This window comes from Sebastes umbrosus, chromosome 15, assembly GCF_015220745.1.
Source record: "Sebastes umbrosus isolate fSebUmb1 chromosome 15, fSebUmb1.pri, whole genome shotgun sequence".
Classification (NCBI taxonomy): domain Eukaryota; kingdom Metazoa; phylum Chordata; class Actinopteri; order Perciformes; family Sebastidae; genus Sebastes; species Sebastes umbrosus.
Genome location: NC_051283.1, coordinates 29,822,611 through 29,842,312, shown reverse-complemented (window position 1 = coordinate 29,842,312; position 19,702 = coordinate 29,822,611). Strand labels below are relative to the sequence as shown.

The 19,702-nt window shown below is 43.0% G+C and overlaps 1 protein-coding gene across 7 annotated transcripts in view; it reads right to left on the bottom strand.

The window, feature by feature from the left end:
• The window catches only part of LOC119503721 (protein MTSS 1-like), a 60,716-nt gene that overhangs the window by 10,550 nt on the left and 30,464 nt on the right, over positions 1 to 19,702 (bottom strand). For 4 of the 7 annotated variants that reach the window (XM_037795625.1, XM_037795629.1, XM_037795627.1 and 1 more), the window contains exons 4-11: positions 12,169 to 12,253; positions 10,125 to 10,216; positions 9,120 to 9,194; positions 8,722 to 8,733; positions 3,659 to 3,816; positions 2,242 to 2,349; positions 2,016 to 2,113; positions 889 to 1,114 (exon numbers count right to left, since the gene is read on the bottom strand). In XM_037795625.1, coding sequence (XP_037651553.1) covers positions 889 to 1,114; positions 2,016 to 2,113; positions 2,242 to 2,349; positions 3,659 to 3,816; positions 8,722 to 8,733; positions 9,120 to 9,194; positions 10,125 to 10,216; positions 12,169 to 12,253 — 854 coding nt within the window. The remainder of the gene's footprint in view (positions 1 to 888; positions 1,115 to 2,015; positions 2,114 to 2,241; positions 2,350 to 3,658; positions 3,817 to 8,721; positions 8,734 to 9,119; positions 9,195 to 10,124; positions 10,217 to 12,168; positions 12,254 to 19,702) is intronic. The other 3 variants (XM_037795626.1, XM_037795628.1, XM_037795631.1) reach the window with 1 other exon arrangement.

Genomic DNA, 19,702 nt, shown 5'->3' with positions numbered 1-19,702 from the left:
CACAAATGTGTCCGCAAAAAGTTTAAAAAATGTCCGAAAATAAAATTCCCAAAAATGTCATAAAAACGTCAGAAAAAAATCTCTGAAAAAGGTAAAAAAAAAAAGAAAAATGTCAGAAAAAAATCTACTTTAAAAATAAAGTTTTAAAAATGTCTGAAAAATGTCCGACAAATGTGTCCTAAAAAAAGTTTAAAAAAATTAAAAATGTCAGAAAAAATGTTCGAAAAACCCCTTTGAACATGTGAGAGCTCTTGAATGCCCCATTTGTTTGTTTCACCTCACCTATGTAGGGTTGATTTCTCATAATGTATGAAATAATTAGTATAAATAATGAATGTCTTTTATTTCCCTTGATTTTTTAGAGTGGCAAACATTTTTAAAATTTGGGTTGGAGCTGCAACAATTAGTCGATATGCCAGAAAATGAATGAAATTAATCATTTGCTTAAAAAATGAATGAAACGTTTCGTGGGATTTGCTGCTTTTCTTTGTTTTAAATCACCGTAAACTGAATATCTTTGAGTTTTGGACTGTTGGTCGGACAAAATGAGACAATTGAAGACGTCACCGAGGACTCTACGACACAATACAATACATGTTTTAAAGCACAGATTCATCAATATTGGAAATAATTGTTAGTTGCAGCCCTAATTTGGGTGTCCCCACTCTGCCCGTGAACCACAACTTAGGAAACCCTGCAGGGGAAAAGTGAACACGCTGTCTGGCTGCTGGGGTGACTCAGCACACACACACACACACAGACACACACAGATGAGCTGCAGCTTCGAGCTAATGAACCTACGGTATCCTAGCAACCTGGAGGGGTTTTCTGACCTCACTGGAGGATGAAGAGTGGACAGAGTGAGTGTTGTTTTTCCTCTTTCCTTACCTGTGAGGTCTCCGGGGGCATGGGTGAAGGGGACTTGGACTGGAAGGCGTCCTGTGAGATGAAGCCAGAGTCGTGGGAGGAAACCGAGGAGAGGCGGGCCGGCGGCTGCTGGGGGAGCACCGAGGAAGAGGAGGAAGAGGAGGCTCGGTAACGGAAGTGGGAGGTGGGGGAGTGGCAGTGTGAGCCGCTGGAGCGAGAGTCACTGCTGTTCACGCTGTTCAGGCTGCTGTAGGACGGAGAGGAGAGGAGAGGAGAGAAGAGGAGAGGGGAGGAGAGGAGAGGAGAGGAGAGGAGAGGAGAGGAGAGGAGAAGAGAAGAGAGGAGAGGAGAGGAGAGGAGAGGAGAGGAGAGGAGAGGAGAGGAGAGGAGAAGAGAGGAGAGGAGAGAGGAGAGGAGAGGGGACGAGAGGAGAGGAGAGGAGAGGAGAGGAGAAGAGAAGAGAGGAGAGGAGAGGAGAGGAGAAGAGAAGAGAGGAGAGGAGAGGGGACGAGAGGGAATCAATTCATGGTAGAAGACATACATTTGCATAAAGCAGCATAATTGTCCACTCCCATGTTGATAAGAGTATTCATGTACACAACTTGATGAGATATAGAACATAGGTGTTGTCATTTTTAGATATTTTAAATGTGGAAAAGTTACATAATTGATTGAGAAACTGGACAGATGTTTAAAAACAGCCATCATCAGAGGGAAGTCTGTAACTGAAGCAGATGTTCCCTGAGTCCCGCCAGACCACAGAGAACTTTTTAAGACTGTTTTTTGGGAACTAGACCAACAGTCTGGCCCTCTGTGATCCCGCTGCAGCTGAAACGCTCTGCTGCCACGAAGAAACTACTAGAATCATCCTGATCAGCTGCAACTCCTCCTTCCCTTTTTATATTAAAACAACAGAAAAGATGACGGTTTCTGATGTACTTCACTGTTCTCAGAGTACAACACTACATATTCCTCTAATATCAATTAGAAATGTTCATTAAACTAATCAGAAATAAAGCTGCAGTTCCTCCTGTGGACCACAGGGAGGCAGCAGAGAGCAAACAGGATGAAACAGTACATGTTTCAGCTTGTTGGGGAGGTTTTGCTGAGATAATGGACCGTTTCTGTGGCCATGGCAACCAACCTACCTGCACATGCTGGACTTCCTGGATACGGTGGTGCTCGGTGACGAGGGCGGCGTTTGGTAGGACCAGGTGCACTCGGAGCCCTTTAGGTCGACGATGACCTGCAGAGAGACAGAGAGAGGAGACGTCAGGTAAAATAACGGAACCAGTCTTCTACAGTGTGTTGGCAGCTGTCTGGATCCTGGATCAGCACACAGGTGCAGGTTAGGAGATCTGTTAGGTTCAGTACCTGCTCGCTGGAGGCCGGCAGCTTGTGTGGGTCCATAGTTAGAGCCTTCAAGTCGTCGTTCAGAGTCTGGAGGTGAGTGATCTCCCCCAGCATGGACATCTCCTCCTCCTGACGACATACAAACACATCAACGGGCTCAAAACTCAACAACCAAACTACTCCACAGCGATACTTCCACTGGAGATTTAAGCTACAAACAGAACGTTTCAGACAGAGGGTGATAGAGGAGCTGCAGCACAGACGGTATGAGAAAAATAAAGTGTTTTTTGAACATTAAAGCATGTAAGCATGAACCTAAAAAGGAGCCCGATGTGTCCCCTTTAAAGGTCTTTTACTGTTTTTTTTACTAATATAAATGCTAACATGATCACAAGTTAACACGCTGATGTTTTTGTAGGTGAAATGTTCACCATAATTTCAGTTTAACAGAGGATTGCTCGAATCCTTTGACGATCTCTCCTCCATGGACCGTGAACTTGAGGACATTTTGTGGACTAAACCATCGTGTTTTAAGCCTGTTGTGTTTGATTCTTGTTTCATTCTGCATTTTGCACCACTGTGGTTGTTTATTTTGGTTTTGATTTTGTACTTTTTGGCACTTGGCAGTAAAGCACTTTGCAACTTTTGTTTTGAAAAGTTGCTCTATGAGTAAAGTTTAGAGCTGAAACAATTAGTCTAGTAGGTACTTGAAAAGTCACAAAACTTGGCACACGCATCAGAAGTGGCGCAATTTTACGTATGATATGGGTCTTGGGCTTGGCTGTGGCAAATTAGCTCAATAGGCCCCTTAAGAATTTTCAAAAGAAAGCCAACCATCATTTCCATTTCACAACAGGAAGTAGGCCTTGTGTGACAAACATCATTCAATTGACATGAAATTTACATCGTCTGGTCTACACTCAAAATCAAAATTTACCAATATGTCATTTTCCAGCACCACACACTCCACGCTCTCCACGCAAGGCTAATTGAAAGAGGCTGGGACACAGTCTTGAGCTGTAGGGTATGACACAGGTGTAACTGGAACTACGGTCGTGCATCGCTATTGGCTCAGTTTCGGTGAGAGCAGACCAGATTTTACTGTGCATGTCGTACCCCAATGATATGATGCGACAATGATGCGTCCACACAGGAAAAAAACATCGAACTTGTGTGCGCAGTTTCCGATGGTCAAGGAAGTGCACAGCTGCGTCAACCGGCGTCCCGCCCAGAGACCCCCCCGAGAAGGTGCAAGAAGGTGCGAGAGCTCGTCCATCGCTGCTTGTGGCTTTAATTTATTTTTGTAATCAGTGGTTTTGAATGTTTCAGAATCAGACACACTTTATTGATGCCCGGGGGGAAACTGTTGCTCTTACAAAAACATAAGTGTAAGAAAAAAGAAATAAGTTAGTATGTGATGTCTGGATGTGTGACTGACCACGACGGGCTTCAGCATGGAGACGAAGCAGCAGAAGCGACTCCTCTCCTCCACCAGCGCCTTCCTCACCGCCTGCTTCTCCGTCTCCTCCAGCAGCAGGTATTTATCATTGACGTCCTGCATGGCGCTGTCCAGCTGGGGCTGCAGGTCCCCGCGGCCTGCACAGACAAAACACACACACTTATATCAAATCTAAGAAACCACACAGTATAAATGGAAAGCTGTCACAAAAAACAGATGCAAGTTTCACATAAAAGTGAAAGAAGAAGCTCTGAAGTGGCTGCAACTAACAAATATCTTCATCATCCATTAATTAAAACATTATTTTCTCATTTAACTGAAATAAAGTTCTTTAAGAAAAGTGAAAACTATTCATCATGATGTCCCAGAGCCAAAGGCAAAGTCAAATTCATGTTTGTCCGACCGAAACCAAAAAATATATTCAGTTTACTACGATGTATGACAAAGAAGAAGTAAATCCTCACATTCAAAAAGCTAAAACCAGAGAACATTTGGCTCTTTTTACTTAAAAAAATTACTGAAACAATTATTCAATTATAAAATATTTTAAGTAATTTTGTGTCAATCCACTAAGTTTCAGCTCGACTCACAAGAATCTTGCACGTATTCAAGTCAAAGAAAATGCATTATTATTTAAAAATAAAGTGTGCTATCATCTCTTAAATGATAATTTAACTTATTTAATGCCTGTCGGAGAACATCAGAGAAAGGAAAATAATAAAAAAAAAAGCTAAAAAAAAGTCTCATTTAAAATAAAACACTGAAACAACAAAAGATTAAATATCAGAGTTATTTCATATCTTCATTGACAAAGACTTGACCTTAAAGTGAGTGAAGACACTTTATGTGTGATATTAAAGAAACGTAGTGCAGTAATCCAGATATTAGAAGTAATAAAGAGCTTCAGGTTTCAGAGCGGCTGACAGATTATTAGCTCAGCTCCAGAGAGAACAGCCTGTTCTGAGACGTTAAACACTCGCTTCAAAACAACAGTTACAGAGAGCCGCCCACAAACCTTCAACCCACATTAAAGAATTAAAAGAGTTTTCTCTCCAAACAAACAACTAACACACCACATTATTATTATTAGTGGGGTCATTAATTATCTGAAGACATTTGATTACAAAATACTCTCAGTATTAAATTATAGAGACGTTAAGGAGGAGGATTCGGTTGCATTTTAAACTGTGATCTAATGTTTTAACTCCTTTTCTCTCCATTGGATCTCCATGGAGGATGAGGGTGTACATAGAGTCGGTTTTTTCTTTATATTTTTCAACAAATACCACAAAAAGTTGGTCCTAAAACGTCATAAAAAAGAGTGAGAAATGAACACGTTTCCACAAAGTCAAACGTGACACTTGACCACATCCCATTTGAGAAGCTTCTTTATTGTTGTCAACAGTGTTTTTAGGGGGAAGACGTTTTCCCTCTTTGAGACGATCATTTGGTAATCTCATCGTCTTGTTTTTCAGGACGGACACAAACATGTAATTAAAGTTCTTCCCTCCTCCAGCGAGATGCGAGGCCGGTTTTTATGTGGTCGGCCCCGATAGACGGGGATGAGAAAACTCTCTGACTGGATCGTTCAGAGAGACGACAGAGACGGCTGAGAGTTGCTTCAGCGGACGGGAATGTCATTTCTGGTTTCCCACAGAATTCAAGCAACACGATGCCGACAGCAGAAGATCCGTCTCACGTTCTCACAACATTATCCTCCTCTCTCTGTCCTCAGTCAGGACGTTTACATGCACATACAAATTCAGATTAGAAAATCCATGCATGCATGCAGGAAGACGACCTGCCACCTTATTTTGGAACTTAATTATTTATTAGTGATACAAGAAGCTGCTTCCTCTTTTTTTTATTTGACAACTACTGAATTGTTTGATTGTGGAAACACAGACTTATTTCAAGTTTAAGCGATGACGCTGCTACATGTACAGTATATACATACATTCTTATAATCAGTGTATTAACGTTACATACTTTACAAGTGAAGGAGTTCAAGTACCTCGGGGTCTTGTTGGCGAGTGAGGGGACTATGGAATGTGAGATTGGCCGGAGAATCGGAGCAGCGGGGTGGTATTGCATCCGCTTTACCGCACCGTTGTGACGAAAAGAGAGCTGAGCCGGAAGGCCGGTAGATCAATCTTCGTTCCTACTCTCACCTACGGTCATGAGGGCTGATGGGTCATGACCCAAAGAACGAGATCGCGGGTACAAGCGGCCGAAATGGGTTTCCTCAGGAGGGTGGCTGGCGTCTCCCTTAGAGATAGGGTGAGAAGCTCAGTCATCCGTGAGGGACTCGGAGTAGAGCCGCTACTCCTTTGCGTTGAAGGGAGGCACCTGAGGTGGTTTGGGCATCTAGTAAGGATGCCCCCCCCTGGGCCTGGGAACGCCTCGGGATCCCCCAGTCAGAGCTGGTTAATGTGGCCCGGGAAAGGGAAGTTTGGGGTCCCCTGCTGGAGCTGTTGGCCCCGCAACTCGACCCCGGATAAGAGGTTGAAGATGAGTGAGAGAGAGTGACAGTACTTGCTCCCAGTTTTGAGAAGAAGACAGGAGAACCGGCAGGAAGCTAAGCAACGTACTGCTGTGGACGCCACGTTAGTTCAGATCAGAAAGTAACCGATGGATGCAGCGGTAGACGAGCTACTCCCGTGTATTGAGAGGTAAAATTACTGATTTTGTGAATGGAGTCTGGAGGCTTTGAAGAGAGCGCTATAACGGCTTCTGTTATCCTGTCAGAAAGGGCTGTCTGTCTGACGGCGAGGTAAAGTGGTGAAAATATTCTAAATATAGCATACACTTAAACTAATATCGTTTTTTTTTTTTTTTTAGGTGTCTAAAACACGGTTTTCTGCTGCTCCCGTCCTCAGCCGCTTTACCTCGCTGTCAGGAAGTCCTTTACGTTTTTCTCAGAGCAACTACCAACAACACAGGACACACTGCTACACTACGGGGCAGAGTAGCTGCAAAGAACTTCTATTACATGCCTCCAGTTTACATCCACAGATGTCGCGTTCACGCACGAGAATGGGACGGACGTGAGATCACAGTGACCTTTGACCACCACAATCTAAACAGTTCATCCTTGAGACCAAGAGGACGTTTATGCCAACATTTGAAGAGATTCCGTCCATGCGTTCCTGAGATATCACGAGAAAGGACCGGACGGACGTAAAACCAGAAAACATGCTTTGGGCCACGCAGAGGCATAATAAGAGGTATAATAACAGTAGCTTTTCTTTAATCTCTCCCTCCATCTTTAACCACATTCAGAGTGAAGCAAAGGGAACTCTCCCCTCCATCACTCTCCCTTTACATCCATTCCAGCTCAGCAGAGGTTTCCCTTCGTCCTCACTTCATCCCTCTCTCATTACATTCATTTCATTCCAGCTTCAAGTTCAATCACAGCTTCTATTTGTCCCTCTTTGAATCCTCCGTCCCCGCTGCAGAGGGAGTTTCCTCTCACGGAGTAATAACAGGCTGGAAGGACCCGGCGACCGGAGCAGCTCCGCCACATCTGAGGTTCCTCTGGGGGTCAACCTCGGGTCCTGTTGACTCCGTCTTGAAGGCTCAATTCAAAGCTGGAAGCCGTCGGGCGCTTTGTTGGCGGGGAACAACGGGCTCTTGTTTCCGCTCATAATAATGTTTCCACCCGCAATAAATCTGGTTTTAGATCAATGAATCAGACTGGAACTGCTGGTTCTAAAAGCAGATGGCTTGTTTTGGTGTTTACTTGTGGTTCTTTGCAGCTCAGTGGCTCGAATAACACTGACATACTGTACACACCCTCATCCCCCTTCCAGCTATCAGTCACTCTTAATGTGATGCATTAATGTGACAGGCTGGTTTTTACACATTGTTCTCAGATAGAACGTGTTATTCTATCCTGCTGTATCTTATGCTTTCCTACCTGTATCGATCACGACGTTACCGGTCCGAGCTACCGCTGAATGAAAATTGTTTTCTAGTATTATTTTAAGGCAAATTAAAACACGTTTTCTACAGTGCATTATTAGTGCCCCACCGGGAGCAGGGGGCCACGACCCTCCCCGGCGGGTAGAGAGGGCACAGCGAGCCCTTTGGCCACGGCCCCGGGAAGCATCTTCGCCCAAGCCGTTCCAAGCCGACCTAGAGCCGGTCGCGGTGCACCGCCTCGTATGCGGGACTCCCCAGCCTGCCATGTGTCGCTCACACCCTCCAGCTTGCTGTTAACGAGGGTCTTCTGGCACAGAGAAGTACTCGTATCGGTACTAGGTATCGGCGAGTACCCAAATGTAAGTACTTGTACTCGGTCTGAGAAAAAGTGGTATCAATGCATCCCTACCTCAAACACATCTTTAGCATTTCTGTACTGACATTCCTTGTTACTTATTGGCTGATATATATATATATATATGTGATAAAGATAATATTATTAGTGAGGCTGTATGTTATTCCAGATTGTTGTGTAGTGTGTCAGTTACGCTGCTGTGGTTGGATCGGTTTACAGTATATCATGTCTTAGCGTGACTCAGCTCTTTTGTTGTGTTCAGACTTCGGTTTCTGTGAGTCACACAAATATCTAAACAACGTTGGGAACATATTTCAGCCGACCGAAGTGGTTAATGGAGCTGCATTTACTGTATGAAGCTCCTCTCTAGTCTTCCGACCACTCAAAGAGCTTCACACTATACATGTCAACATTCATAACACTGATGGCCAACGACATGTAGACTGGAGGAGCCGAGGATTGAACCGTAGATCTTCTGATTCATGGACGACCCGCTCTACCTCCTGAGCCCCACGCACAGGGCCGCGTGACTAGATAGTAGCTAATAGCTATGAATGCGGCGTTTATTCGAATAATAATCGACTAATTCCCAGTGATTTTCAAATAGTATTTTTGCTTGGCATGCACATCCCTACACTGAACGGATGAGTATTTCCAAACAAAATGAGCAGTGAAAGGTCAGACGGTTCATAAAGTTCCCGTCTCTCTCCAGAATAACCGTGCACAATACACACAAAGATGAGGAAGTAAGAAAGCGACTTACCAAATACATCAGCTGGACAGAGCAGAGCATGATGGGACATCACAGGAAGGGAAGGGAAGGATGCAGGTTGTTGGAAAAGAGAAAAAAAATGTAACATTAATTTTTAAATCTCTTCAGAGGTGGAAGAAGTACTTTTTTACTTAAGTAAAAGTAGTAGTAAAATGGAAATACCCAAGTAAAGTACCTCGAAATTGTACTGAAGTAAATTCCAGTACTGCGTCTCTTCATAACGTTACATCACTTAAATACCACTACAGATTTAATTATACCACAATAATACCACGACGCACCACATGAGCACCACTAATCATTTAAATATGAGCGACTCAAACCAAACTGTTCCCAGCTTTCCATCTCTCATAAATCAGCGTGTTATTACGAATGTCAACGTCTCAAACCTTTCTTTGCTTTCTTCTGCAGCTTCAGAGTGTCTGAAGATCTCTTCTTGATCTCCTGACGGGCCTTCTTGTACTCTGTAGAGAAACACACAGACATGTACAGATAGATGAACACATAGTGTGAAGTATGCAAAGAAACTGTACTGTATATACATACTTCGGGTTAGATTCACAAAGATACATGTCAGATATTCATATTTACACTAGGGGTTGTAAATCTATTAAAATATTTAATCACAAATGAACCACACATATTTTAATCTGTTCAAAATGTACCTTAAAGGGAGATTTGTCAAGTATTTAATACTCTTATCAACATGGAAGTAGGCAAATATGCTGCTCTATGCAAATGTATGTATATATTTATTATTGGAAATCAATTAACAACACAAAACAATGACAGATATTGATCCAGAAACCCTCACAGGTACTGCATTTAGCATAAAACAATATGCTCCAATCATAACATGTCAAACTGCAGCCCAACAGACAACAACAGCTGTCAGTGTGTCAGTGTGCTGACTTGACTATGACTTGACCCAAACTGCATGTGATGATCATAAAGTGGGCATGTCTGTAAAGGGGAGACTCGTGGTTACCAATAGAACCCATTTACATTCACATATCTGGAGGTCAGAGGTCAAGAGACCCCTTTGAACATGGACATGCCAGTTTTTCCTCGACGAAATTTTGCACAAGTTTGGAGCGTTATTTAACCTCCTTCACGACAAGTTAGTATGACATGGTTGGTACCGATGGATTCATCAAGTTTTCTAGTTTCATATGATACCAGTATCTTCACTCCAGCTTTAAAACTGAGCCTGCCACAATCTCCGAAAATTGATTGTGTTAACAGACAGAGAGGTCCATGAACACCACACACACACACACACACACACACACACACACACACACACACACACACACACACACACACACACACACACACACGGTGTGTGTGCCTTCAGTTGTTGTCTATGCTGCAGTGTGTGTTTGTTTGTGTACCTTTGGCGTGGTCTTTGTCCAGAGTGTTGGCGACTCTCTTCCACTCCTCCATCTGCTCCTGTACAGGGTTGATCAGACAGTCCAGAAACACCCTGCCAACACACACACACAAACACACACCATGAATGTTAGGGGTTAACAAACTGGTTTAAGGTTAGAAGGGAAACTTCAGTATCTTCACATGTTTTTGTGTCTAATGCAAGAATCCCACAACACAAGGGTGTCGTACCATTCTGACATCCCTAACCCCCCCCATGCAAACTGAACCGTTTTAAACTCGCACACCTCGATCAACATTTAAATAATGTTTGTTGAGGCTGCAGGTTTGTGCGACAGCGTCATGGTGTTCTTATCTTTATCTCTTATTTATGCTGTTTGATGCAGGTCTTGTGTTATATATGTTGTTTGTGGTTTACATTGGTGTTTGTGTTTCTCTGTTTACATGTTATTGATGCTGCTGTGGAGGCAGCTGATGGTGAGCAGCACTTGAAGGAAGACAGATTTCCCCAAGGGGACTTTAAGTGTATCATATCGTCTTGTAATCAGGAGTCTTTAAGTCGTCGTGGTTTTCACACTACATGACTGACCGACGACAGGAGGTCACACACTACAAGATCTTTCACCAGGAATATAGGATATAGGATAGGATATTTAGCGTGCTAGATATCTGCTTCGTGTCTGCGAGGCATCGGCGAGCATCTTTGAACAGTTCTCACATGACGCTCAAGTGCCGATGTACGAGTGGCGAACCAACACCAATTTGCCTCTGATCTGGGGCTTTTGTCGGGGAGCTCCAAGAACTGTCGGGGGAACAGAAAATCAGGGCTAAAGTCGTGTAGTGTGATCAAACTTTAAAAGACTAATAGAGACAATAATTTCTGAAACTGGTCCAGTATTGAGGGAGAACGCTGCAGACATCAGTCGCTAAACAGGCTGTAATGTAATCACTCGGGGCGACTCCTCACCGTCATCTACATCCACTAAAAGTGATTGTTTTTGCCGCTGACAGACTCAGATGTCTGACAACATTATGGAAAAGACCCTCCAGAGAAATACGTTTTTCTTTACCTTTCGCTTTCTGTTTGTTATTGTGTCATGTGACTTGTTCCCAGAAGACTGGTGTCTACTAGGTAAAGTGAACTTTGACCTTTGACCATCCCATCCAAGTGGACGTTTATGCCAGATATGAAGAAATCCCCTCCAGGCGTTCCTGAGATATCGCGTTCACAAGAATGGGACGGACGTGAGGTACGTATATGACCCATAGGGTGCCGGCATCATCACTGAAACATTCTCAATGTTACATCTTCAAAATGTCTTGTTTTGTCAAAACCAACAGTCCAAAACTCAAAGAGATTCAGATTGCAATGATATAAAAACAGAGAAAAACACATTTACTTTGCTTTGTGGCAATGGATGGATGTCTGTATGTGGAGATGCTTCATATAACCACTGTCCAGATATACTACATCTCTGTTTACTGACTCAGCTGGAGGTCTCATCTTCTCTGGCTGACTCTTAATGGTCTCATGCAGAGAAAAGAAGATGAAGAGGAGGAGGAGGAGGAGCAGTGAGTTGGGTCAGGAGGAGACGAGGTGAATGAGGAAGAGGAGGATGGGGTGAGGTTTAGGTTTTAGAAATAAAGATGACGCTGTTACAGCAGGAGGCTGAGAGAGACGTGAAGGACTCGGAAAATAAAGAGGAACTTCTGAGGAGGCAAAATGGGAAGAAGGCAGCACAAAGAAGGATTATAAAACAAAACAGTAAAGTAATGGCAACAAATAAATAATTAATAAAACTGATCCGGGTAATTATTTTTCGCTATAATAAATGTAGTTAGAAAACAAAGACCGAACAGGGAGAGAGAGAGAGAGAGAGAGAGAGAGAGAGAGAGAGAGAGAGAGAGAGAGAGAGAGAGAGAGATGGAGGATGGAAAGCTGAAGCAGGAGGAAGAGGAGGAGCAGGTTGCCATGGAGAGCTGGGAGGAGATGCTACACCTGTTCAACACACACACACACAAACACACACAGAGAGATCTACTCACATGGAGAACTGTCGGAGTTTGGCCTCGATGCTGCGGTGCCTCATGCACATCCTGGTGAGGGCTGAACCGATGTCTCTGGTCCCTCCTGAAGACAAACACAGAGACACAATCTGTCGGTCAAACGTGTCAAACTGAGGCAGCAGATCACCGTAAGCTCTCTGAAAATACACCTCAAAACTGAAACTTAAATTCCACCATTAAAAAATACATTTCAGTTTGCATTCTTCAGTCTGAAAGAACACAAAATACAGTAAATTAGCTGCTTTTTTAGTGGAGAGACTTGTGTCAAAAAACCTGATCAACACCATCTGAGTCTTTCACTGCAGGATAATAAGACGACGGAGGAGGGAGAGACAAGACAAAAGAGGTTTGATAATCTTCTACTAAAGTAAAGAAGACAGAGGTCGGAGGTCGTCTCCAGAACAGCAACCCCGTAGCTGATAGGGACCGTCTCGTTCGGAGCGTGTCCCTTGCTGAAGGACACTCCAGCAGGTTAGAGACGAGTCGGTTTGGGAGCTAATTGTCAGAGCAGCAGAAGCTCCACGGGCACCCGAAGGGGCCAGATGGTCGTCCTCTCTCTCCCCCAGACAGAACACTCCCTCCTGGGAAAGAGTTCACCAGACCTCAGCCTGTCAGCCTGGAGATCCAACGACACCTCCAACACACTTACGCATGCTACCGTCTGTGTTAGTGCACGTGTGAAGACCTTCGATAACCACATCTAAACTTCATACAAATACTTCAGTTTTAAAGACACCTTAAAATACTTCACTACAGTTATTATATGTTACATTTTTGATTTTGTACAGGGCATCACAATCAATAGTGGAAATGGATAAATACATAAAATTATATAAATCTAAATTAATAAAATAATAAATAAATATATTAAAAAATAAATTAAAGTAAGTAAATTAAAGGAAAATATATAAAAAATAATTAAATTAAAATATATCTATTTTTAATTTATTTAAATTATTAATAATTTAAAACAAAACTGACCATAAATAGCTTGTAAATGTAGACATTTGCGATAAATTCCAAAGATCCATATGATCATAACTACTCGGTGCAAAGAGGGCACCTCAATCAATAGATGAAATAAATAAATAAATAAATAAACTTATATGAATCTAAATTAATAAAATACATAAATATATTCAAATAAATAATTTAAAATAAGTAAATGTAAATAATAATAATAATAATAATAATAATAATAATAATAATAATAATAATAATACTAATAAATTCAAATATTATATTTTTTTATTTATTTCAATAAATAATAATTTAAAAAAACTGACCATAAATACATTGTTAATGTAGACTTTCTGCGATAAATTCCAAAGATCCACATGGTCATAACTACTCAGTTACTCGTTAAGGTTTTGGAGTGTGTTACGTCAATGATTGGTCCCCATGAGTATAGTATAGAAGTGAGTGTGTGTGTCTGGGGTGGGGTAGTGAGCACTGCATTGCACCACTGACACCTCTTTCTCTCCTCTGCTCTTCCCTCTCTCCACATGTCCTCCTCCTCTTCATCTCTCTCTCCTACACATCTTCCTCTCTCCCCAATCTCTCCTTTTCTTTCCTCTCTTCTCTTAAAAAAGATGCAGCAACTAAGAGTAACCCTCCCTCACAGCACAAGAAAGACCAGAATCTAAGAGTGATATATAATAATACTGTGTATGTGGTCAGGATGACTCGTTTTATAAGCTTGTTGATTAAGGACACAAATGTATAAAAAGTTAGAAGTTTGTATGACCAGTGTCTCAAAACTATTCAAGTACAAAATGCTAAAATGTCTCAGCTAAAAATAACCACAATCACTTTTATTATTCTAGTCGTCATTGTGGCGTTATTTTACTTCCTTGTTGGACGTTCCTGTTTAAACTCGGCTGGATCACGTATGATACATCCGTTTATGCCTCGCTTCCACAGTTTTGTTTTGTGTTCATATTTCCATATACTGTAGTACAGACTGTAGTGTAGTGTAAGAAGTGGACGTAGTCACCGTGACTTTACTCATTGGTTTGTGGACGGCCGTTTCCTAGCCTCGAGTTTGGCATTTTGGCCGTCGCCAAGTGACACGAGAGGACGGAGCTAAGTACAACCGAATGCTGAATAAAACATTTTTCCGGCGACCAAAATGTTACAATTAACTTTCATGAAGTGAAAACACACTGTGAAAAAGTTAAAGATGTAAGATGAAAACACGGACAACTCCCAGACCGGACAACGCCGTGGCAGCGACCTGTCAATCACAAGGTGGCCCCGCCCTAAAGCATCCCCTGCTTTATGGTCTATTTGACTCTAAATGGGACCATCATTTACTAAATGAACATCATGCTGTATTGAAGAAGACTTGAAACTAGAGATTGAGACCATAAACTCATGTTTACAATGTTTACTGAGGTAATAAATCAAGTGAGAAGTAGGCTCATTTTCTCATTGACTTCTATACAATCAGACTTCTTTTAGCAACCAGAGGAGTCGCCCCCTGCTGGCTGGTAGAGAGAATGCAGGTTTAAGGCTCTTCAGCATTTGGCTTCACTTTTCAGACCCCTGAGTTACCAACTAGCATAGCATCTAACTTGTCTCTCCATCTCTCTAATAGTTTAGTCTATTAGCAACATTTTCTCTTTTAGCCGTGACGGCTCATTACGGTTAGCAGAAGGCTAACATTTCCTCTCCATCTCTGAAACTTCTTCGCCGTTATTGTAGCTCTCTAGTGCCTCGAGTCACAGTTTGTCATCTCAAATGTCTCGATTCTGGCTCCCAACAACACAGCAAGATGACATTTTTGATGTGTAACTTTAGCCTCCAGTCTTTCCTTTGTTTTGCCTCCAACTAATAAAATAAAATAAGTATAATTGTGCTTCTGTTAACCCCTCGTGTCCACCATAAATCTGGCTTTAGGTGATGACATCGCACAACGTCTTACTGTCGGTCATCTGTCAAGTGTTGTTGTAGACTTGTTTGATTTGTTCCAGCAGGTTCAAAGGTCATAGAGCACAGAGGTCTACGTCTTCTGAAGGCATCGAAGACATGTTGATGTATTCCTTTAGGTTTTCAGGAGGACATTTTTGGGGCTGACGTACTGAGGTTTCTGATCCCTGATCTGTGTGATAGGTACGCTCTGTAATGCTCAGTAATGCATCAACCTGTTTTTCAGTTGAACATCTGGACGTTATCTCTACTTAGTCCAAGCACCATCTCCTCTTCCTCCACTCCTCCTTCACACCATCTCTATCCATCATCCCCACTTCTCTCTCTTCACACATCATCCTCTTCTCTCCTCTTCTACAGTTCTCACACCGCTGACCCTCCTCTCTCTCTCTACGAACCTCGTCCTCTTCCCTCCCTCTTCCTACTCTCTTCTCACCTTTCAGACGAGGTGTTACATCCTCTCTTCTCACCTCGTCTCCTCCTCTCCGCTGAGCTCCTTTGAGAAACAAGGTGCTATACTTCTGTATCAGTCCAGCAGGGCAACGCGAAACACACTGCAGACAAAACCATCATCTCACGAGGCGCCGCAGAGCTCCGGTGTGCTTTTAAAAGACTGATATTATTCACAACAGCCGTGTTTATGTTGCTAGTGGCAAGAAAAGGCTCTCTGGAGAAGATGTTTCTAACAAAAATATGGTGAAAGCTGAAAAGCAGACATCCAAATGGAGTCAAAGATGCTCCGAAGCTGCAGCCTGGCATGGTTTCTACAACATTTTAAGTTGCAGGACATCAACAAAACACCCAGTGCAGGAAGAATGTGTAGCTCTCAAGGGGAAAATTAATTTCCCAGATCTGCATGATTCAAACCGTTTGGCCCCCGTGTTGCCCGGGCACGTCTCCTTTTTTTAGACCTTTTTTGCAATTTCCAGGACCTCAGCAGTTCGAGAGAGTGTGAATAACTCTGCAGTGCCACTCATATTAAGTGTTACATGTCATATTCAGGCCAAGACACGCTCGCAGTTAAAATCTGAGGCTTTATATGAATATTTCCAGCTTCTTTCAAATGTGGCACTACTCGACGAAGCACTTGCTGATCAAATGCATTCGTTTCTTTCTTTTTTATCCTTTTGATATTACTTCAAATGAAGTTATATTAACCAAAAAAAAGAGTCAAAATTCATAAGTGGGATATTTACTGACGTATTTTATATCATAGAACAAAACGTTAAAATCTCTTCAGCTTTTGATAAAGGACGAGTAGTGGAACAATTTGGGGATCTATTGGCCGAAATGGAATATAATATTAATAAGTACATTTTCTTTAGTGTATAATCCCCTGAAAATAAGAGTCATTGTGTTTTTGTTAGCTGAGAATGAGCCGTTTATATCTTCATAGGGAGCGGCTCCTCTCCACGGAGTCCACCGTGTTGCACCGCCATGTTTCTATAGTAGCCCAGAACGGACAAACCAAGCTCTGTTAACTTTTCCTGCTTATGCTGGAGTCGATAACGTCACTCGCTCTCATCGCCGCCGCTCTCTCTCTCTTGCTTCACCACTCACTTCCCACGTATACAAACACTCTACTTACAACAACTGGCTCTAGAGAGGGACATTCACGTTTTTGCGTCGGCCACCGTAGCTCTCCAACACGCTAAGCACACGGGAAGATTTGCAATCTGCAACCTCATCGTTAGATACCGCCAGATCCTACCAAAAGGTGCTAAATGCAAGATTGGGAGAATATCTATTGCCTCAACACGGCTCTCAACGTGGCGACGGCTGAGTCGGCGGCGCGTAGCTATCAGTTCTAACAGAGCTAACAGTGTTAACCTGAGGGGTGAATGCTAAGCGTCTGCAACAGCTCCATTGGTTGGGACGGCGTTATAACCACCGTATGAGAGCAGTGCAGAGCAGCCGTGAGCTAACCAGTGGCGCACGCTCACATGCATTAAAAAAGTCATGCGTGGCCGGCCCGGCTATGTCAACAAAACACAGAGAAGCTCTGATTACAACACACACAGAGGGAGAGAGACTTCATTTTCTGCTCAGGTAGACATTACTCCTCTATATCTTTACATAGACAATAGTTGATGAAGATATATTGATGCTCTGGATATTAAGAAACTTTAAAAGGTTATTACACACTATGATGTTAGGAGAGTTTCTGTGTATGTGGTGACTCAACGTCGGGTCCCAGTCAGAAACTTGAGCTTTAAACTGAGCTGAGGTGAAGAGAGGATCAAAGGGAAGATGATCATTTCAACAAAAACTGCTGAGTAAAAGCTAAAAGTAATCTGATCTGATTCAACATGATGGGACCGTATTCCTCCCTCTGCCAAGAAGCTGCCTGGACACGTCTTTCACCAACAAATGAAGCTGCAGGTTTCACTCTGAATCACAAAATATGGCACGAGGAGAACGGAGAAGTCGTGATTGGTTTAAATCATTTGGTGTCAGTACGGTCACTGACGGGACAGACTGCGTGCACGAGTCAATATTCAGAGTAAATCCAAAAAATAAAGATGTGGAAGTGTGCATTCTCTGTATGGATGCTTTTAAATCTACATTATGTTAAGTCCCTTTTGTCCCTTTTTCTCTATTTTGCACTTAAATACTACCAAAAAGAGAAGGGTCATTTAAATAGGTTGATCTCCCGTCCTGGTGTTACAGACTAGTTCTGTTCCTGCAGGCTCAGTCAGTCAATTAGTTCCTGGTCAATTCAGCTGATTGACCCGACTGAGGACTTCTCACGCTGGGCCTGTGTGTGTGTGTGTGTGTGTGTGTGTGTGTGTGTGTGTGTGTGTGTGTGTTAATGACTGGCACTGAGACCCAGTTGACCCAATTCAGTGGGACAGAGCAGCGTCTCTGTTTGACCTGCAGCTGCAGAGACTGAACGGCCTCGAGGCTCCACAGCAGCTCATCTGCATGTGAGACCAAACTCGACCCCGTTCACAGGAAGTCCGGATCGCGGCACCACGTATAGGAACAGAGTGATTAGTCAAAAACGGAAGAAGCGTCTGATGCATTTGTGACATCTCGGTGTATAAAACGTTCTAGTGATTCCCTTTTCATTTGTCTCGTCTGCATGCTCATGAAACTTTGGGAGAACGACACATTTTCCCTCAAGGACGTCTTTGTTTCAAGTCTGTGGCAGCTGACATGTTTGCATTGACTTATATCCAACTGCAGTTCCTTCGCTCAGTCTGAACACTTTAAAAGAGTATTCAGACTGATTTAACAACATTATAGTTCAACTTTTGGAACGCTGCAGCGTGCATCGCATGTCATGTGACGAGGAGCAACCAATCACAGCCGGCAGGTATCTGTTCTTTCTTCTGCAAATATCAGTCTACGGTAGGGATGCATATAAGGGACATCACTTGAGGCTTCACACAGCTCAACCGGAGACACTAAAGACTTTAAATATACGCAGGAGGACTCCACTATCCTGAATGACCTTGAGAATAAGATTCATGTTAAAACTTCAATTATTAAACCTGCGTCAGTAGGTTAAAGGTTAAACTACAGTAAAGAAACAGTGAATATACTCCAGCAGACAGAGACTGAACGTAACCTTAATTTAACACCATTACAGAAGACCCTGACCGATATTTCCGAGCCGACCGCCTCGCTGCGGACCGGATCTCACAGCTCCCGCCGCTATAACCCGCGGAGGGCGTCGAGCTTTACAGCGAACAGTCGTGACCTGGAATCTAAGACTGGAATTAAAACCCGTCTCCCTCCATCCATCCGACCGACCGACTGGGATGTGAACTCAGCCGTCACATCCCCACAGGAGCCCACTGGTGGAACTGGGCTGAGGAACCGGAGCAGCTGAAGACAGACACACACACACACACACACACACACACACACACACACACACGCACATATACACACACATATACACACACACACACACACACACACACACACACACACACACACTGTGGCCCAGCAGGACGGGCGGTAAATCACTGTCCTGTAGTAGGAGACTATATTTCTTGCCTTGTTGCTACAGGGAGGTTACGACTGGAGAGCTATTTTTGAGAACTGGAGCATGAGGACGAGGAGAGAAGGAGACAACGAAGAAGAAGGCTCAGAGGGCAGAAAGGAAATCATAGTTAGAAAGAAGAGGAAGAAGACGGGAGGGATGAAGGAGATGGAGAAGCATAATGTCCCTTACATTAGCTGTCACTCAAACAGTGTGGGCAGGTGATGCTCTTTCCGTTGTGTTATTATCGGCTACAGCAGGTGAAACCGCTAAAATCAAACAGCGTGTAGCTCTTTTTTTTTTTAAATCAGCTATACTGATTATATCAATGTCAAGATTGGATTTTATTAAGATGCAATGAATCCGGAGAAATCTCCAACTCTGAATTACAAATAGGAAGCTATTTTTTGCCACTTAGCTGGTTGTAATTATGGTTGATATGATATGAACTATAAATAAGAATAAAAAAGAGATGTTAGATCAGTCCAAGAAATTTAAAACACATTACTGTGTGGCAGGAAAGTTGCAGTCGTGTCTAGAAGGTAACCCCCAAATTGCAAAATCTGATCTGAGATCTGCAAAAACTCT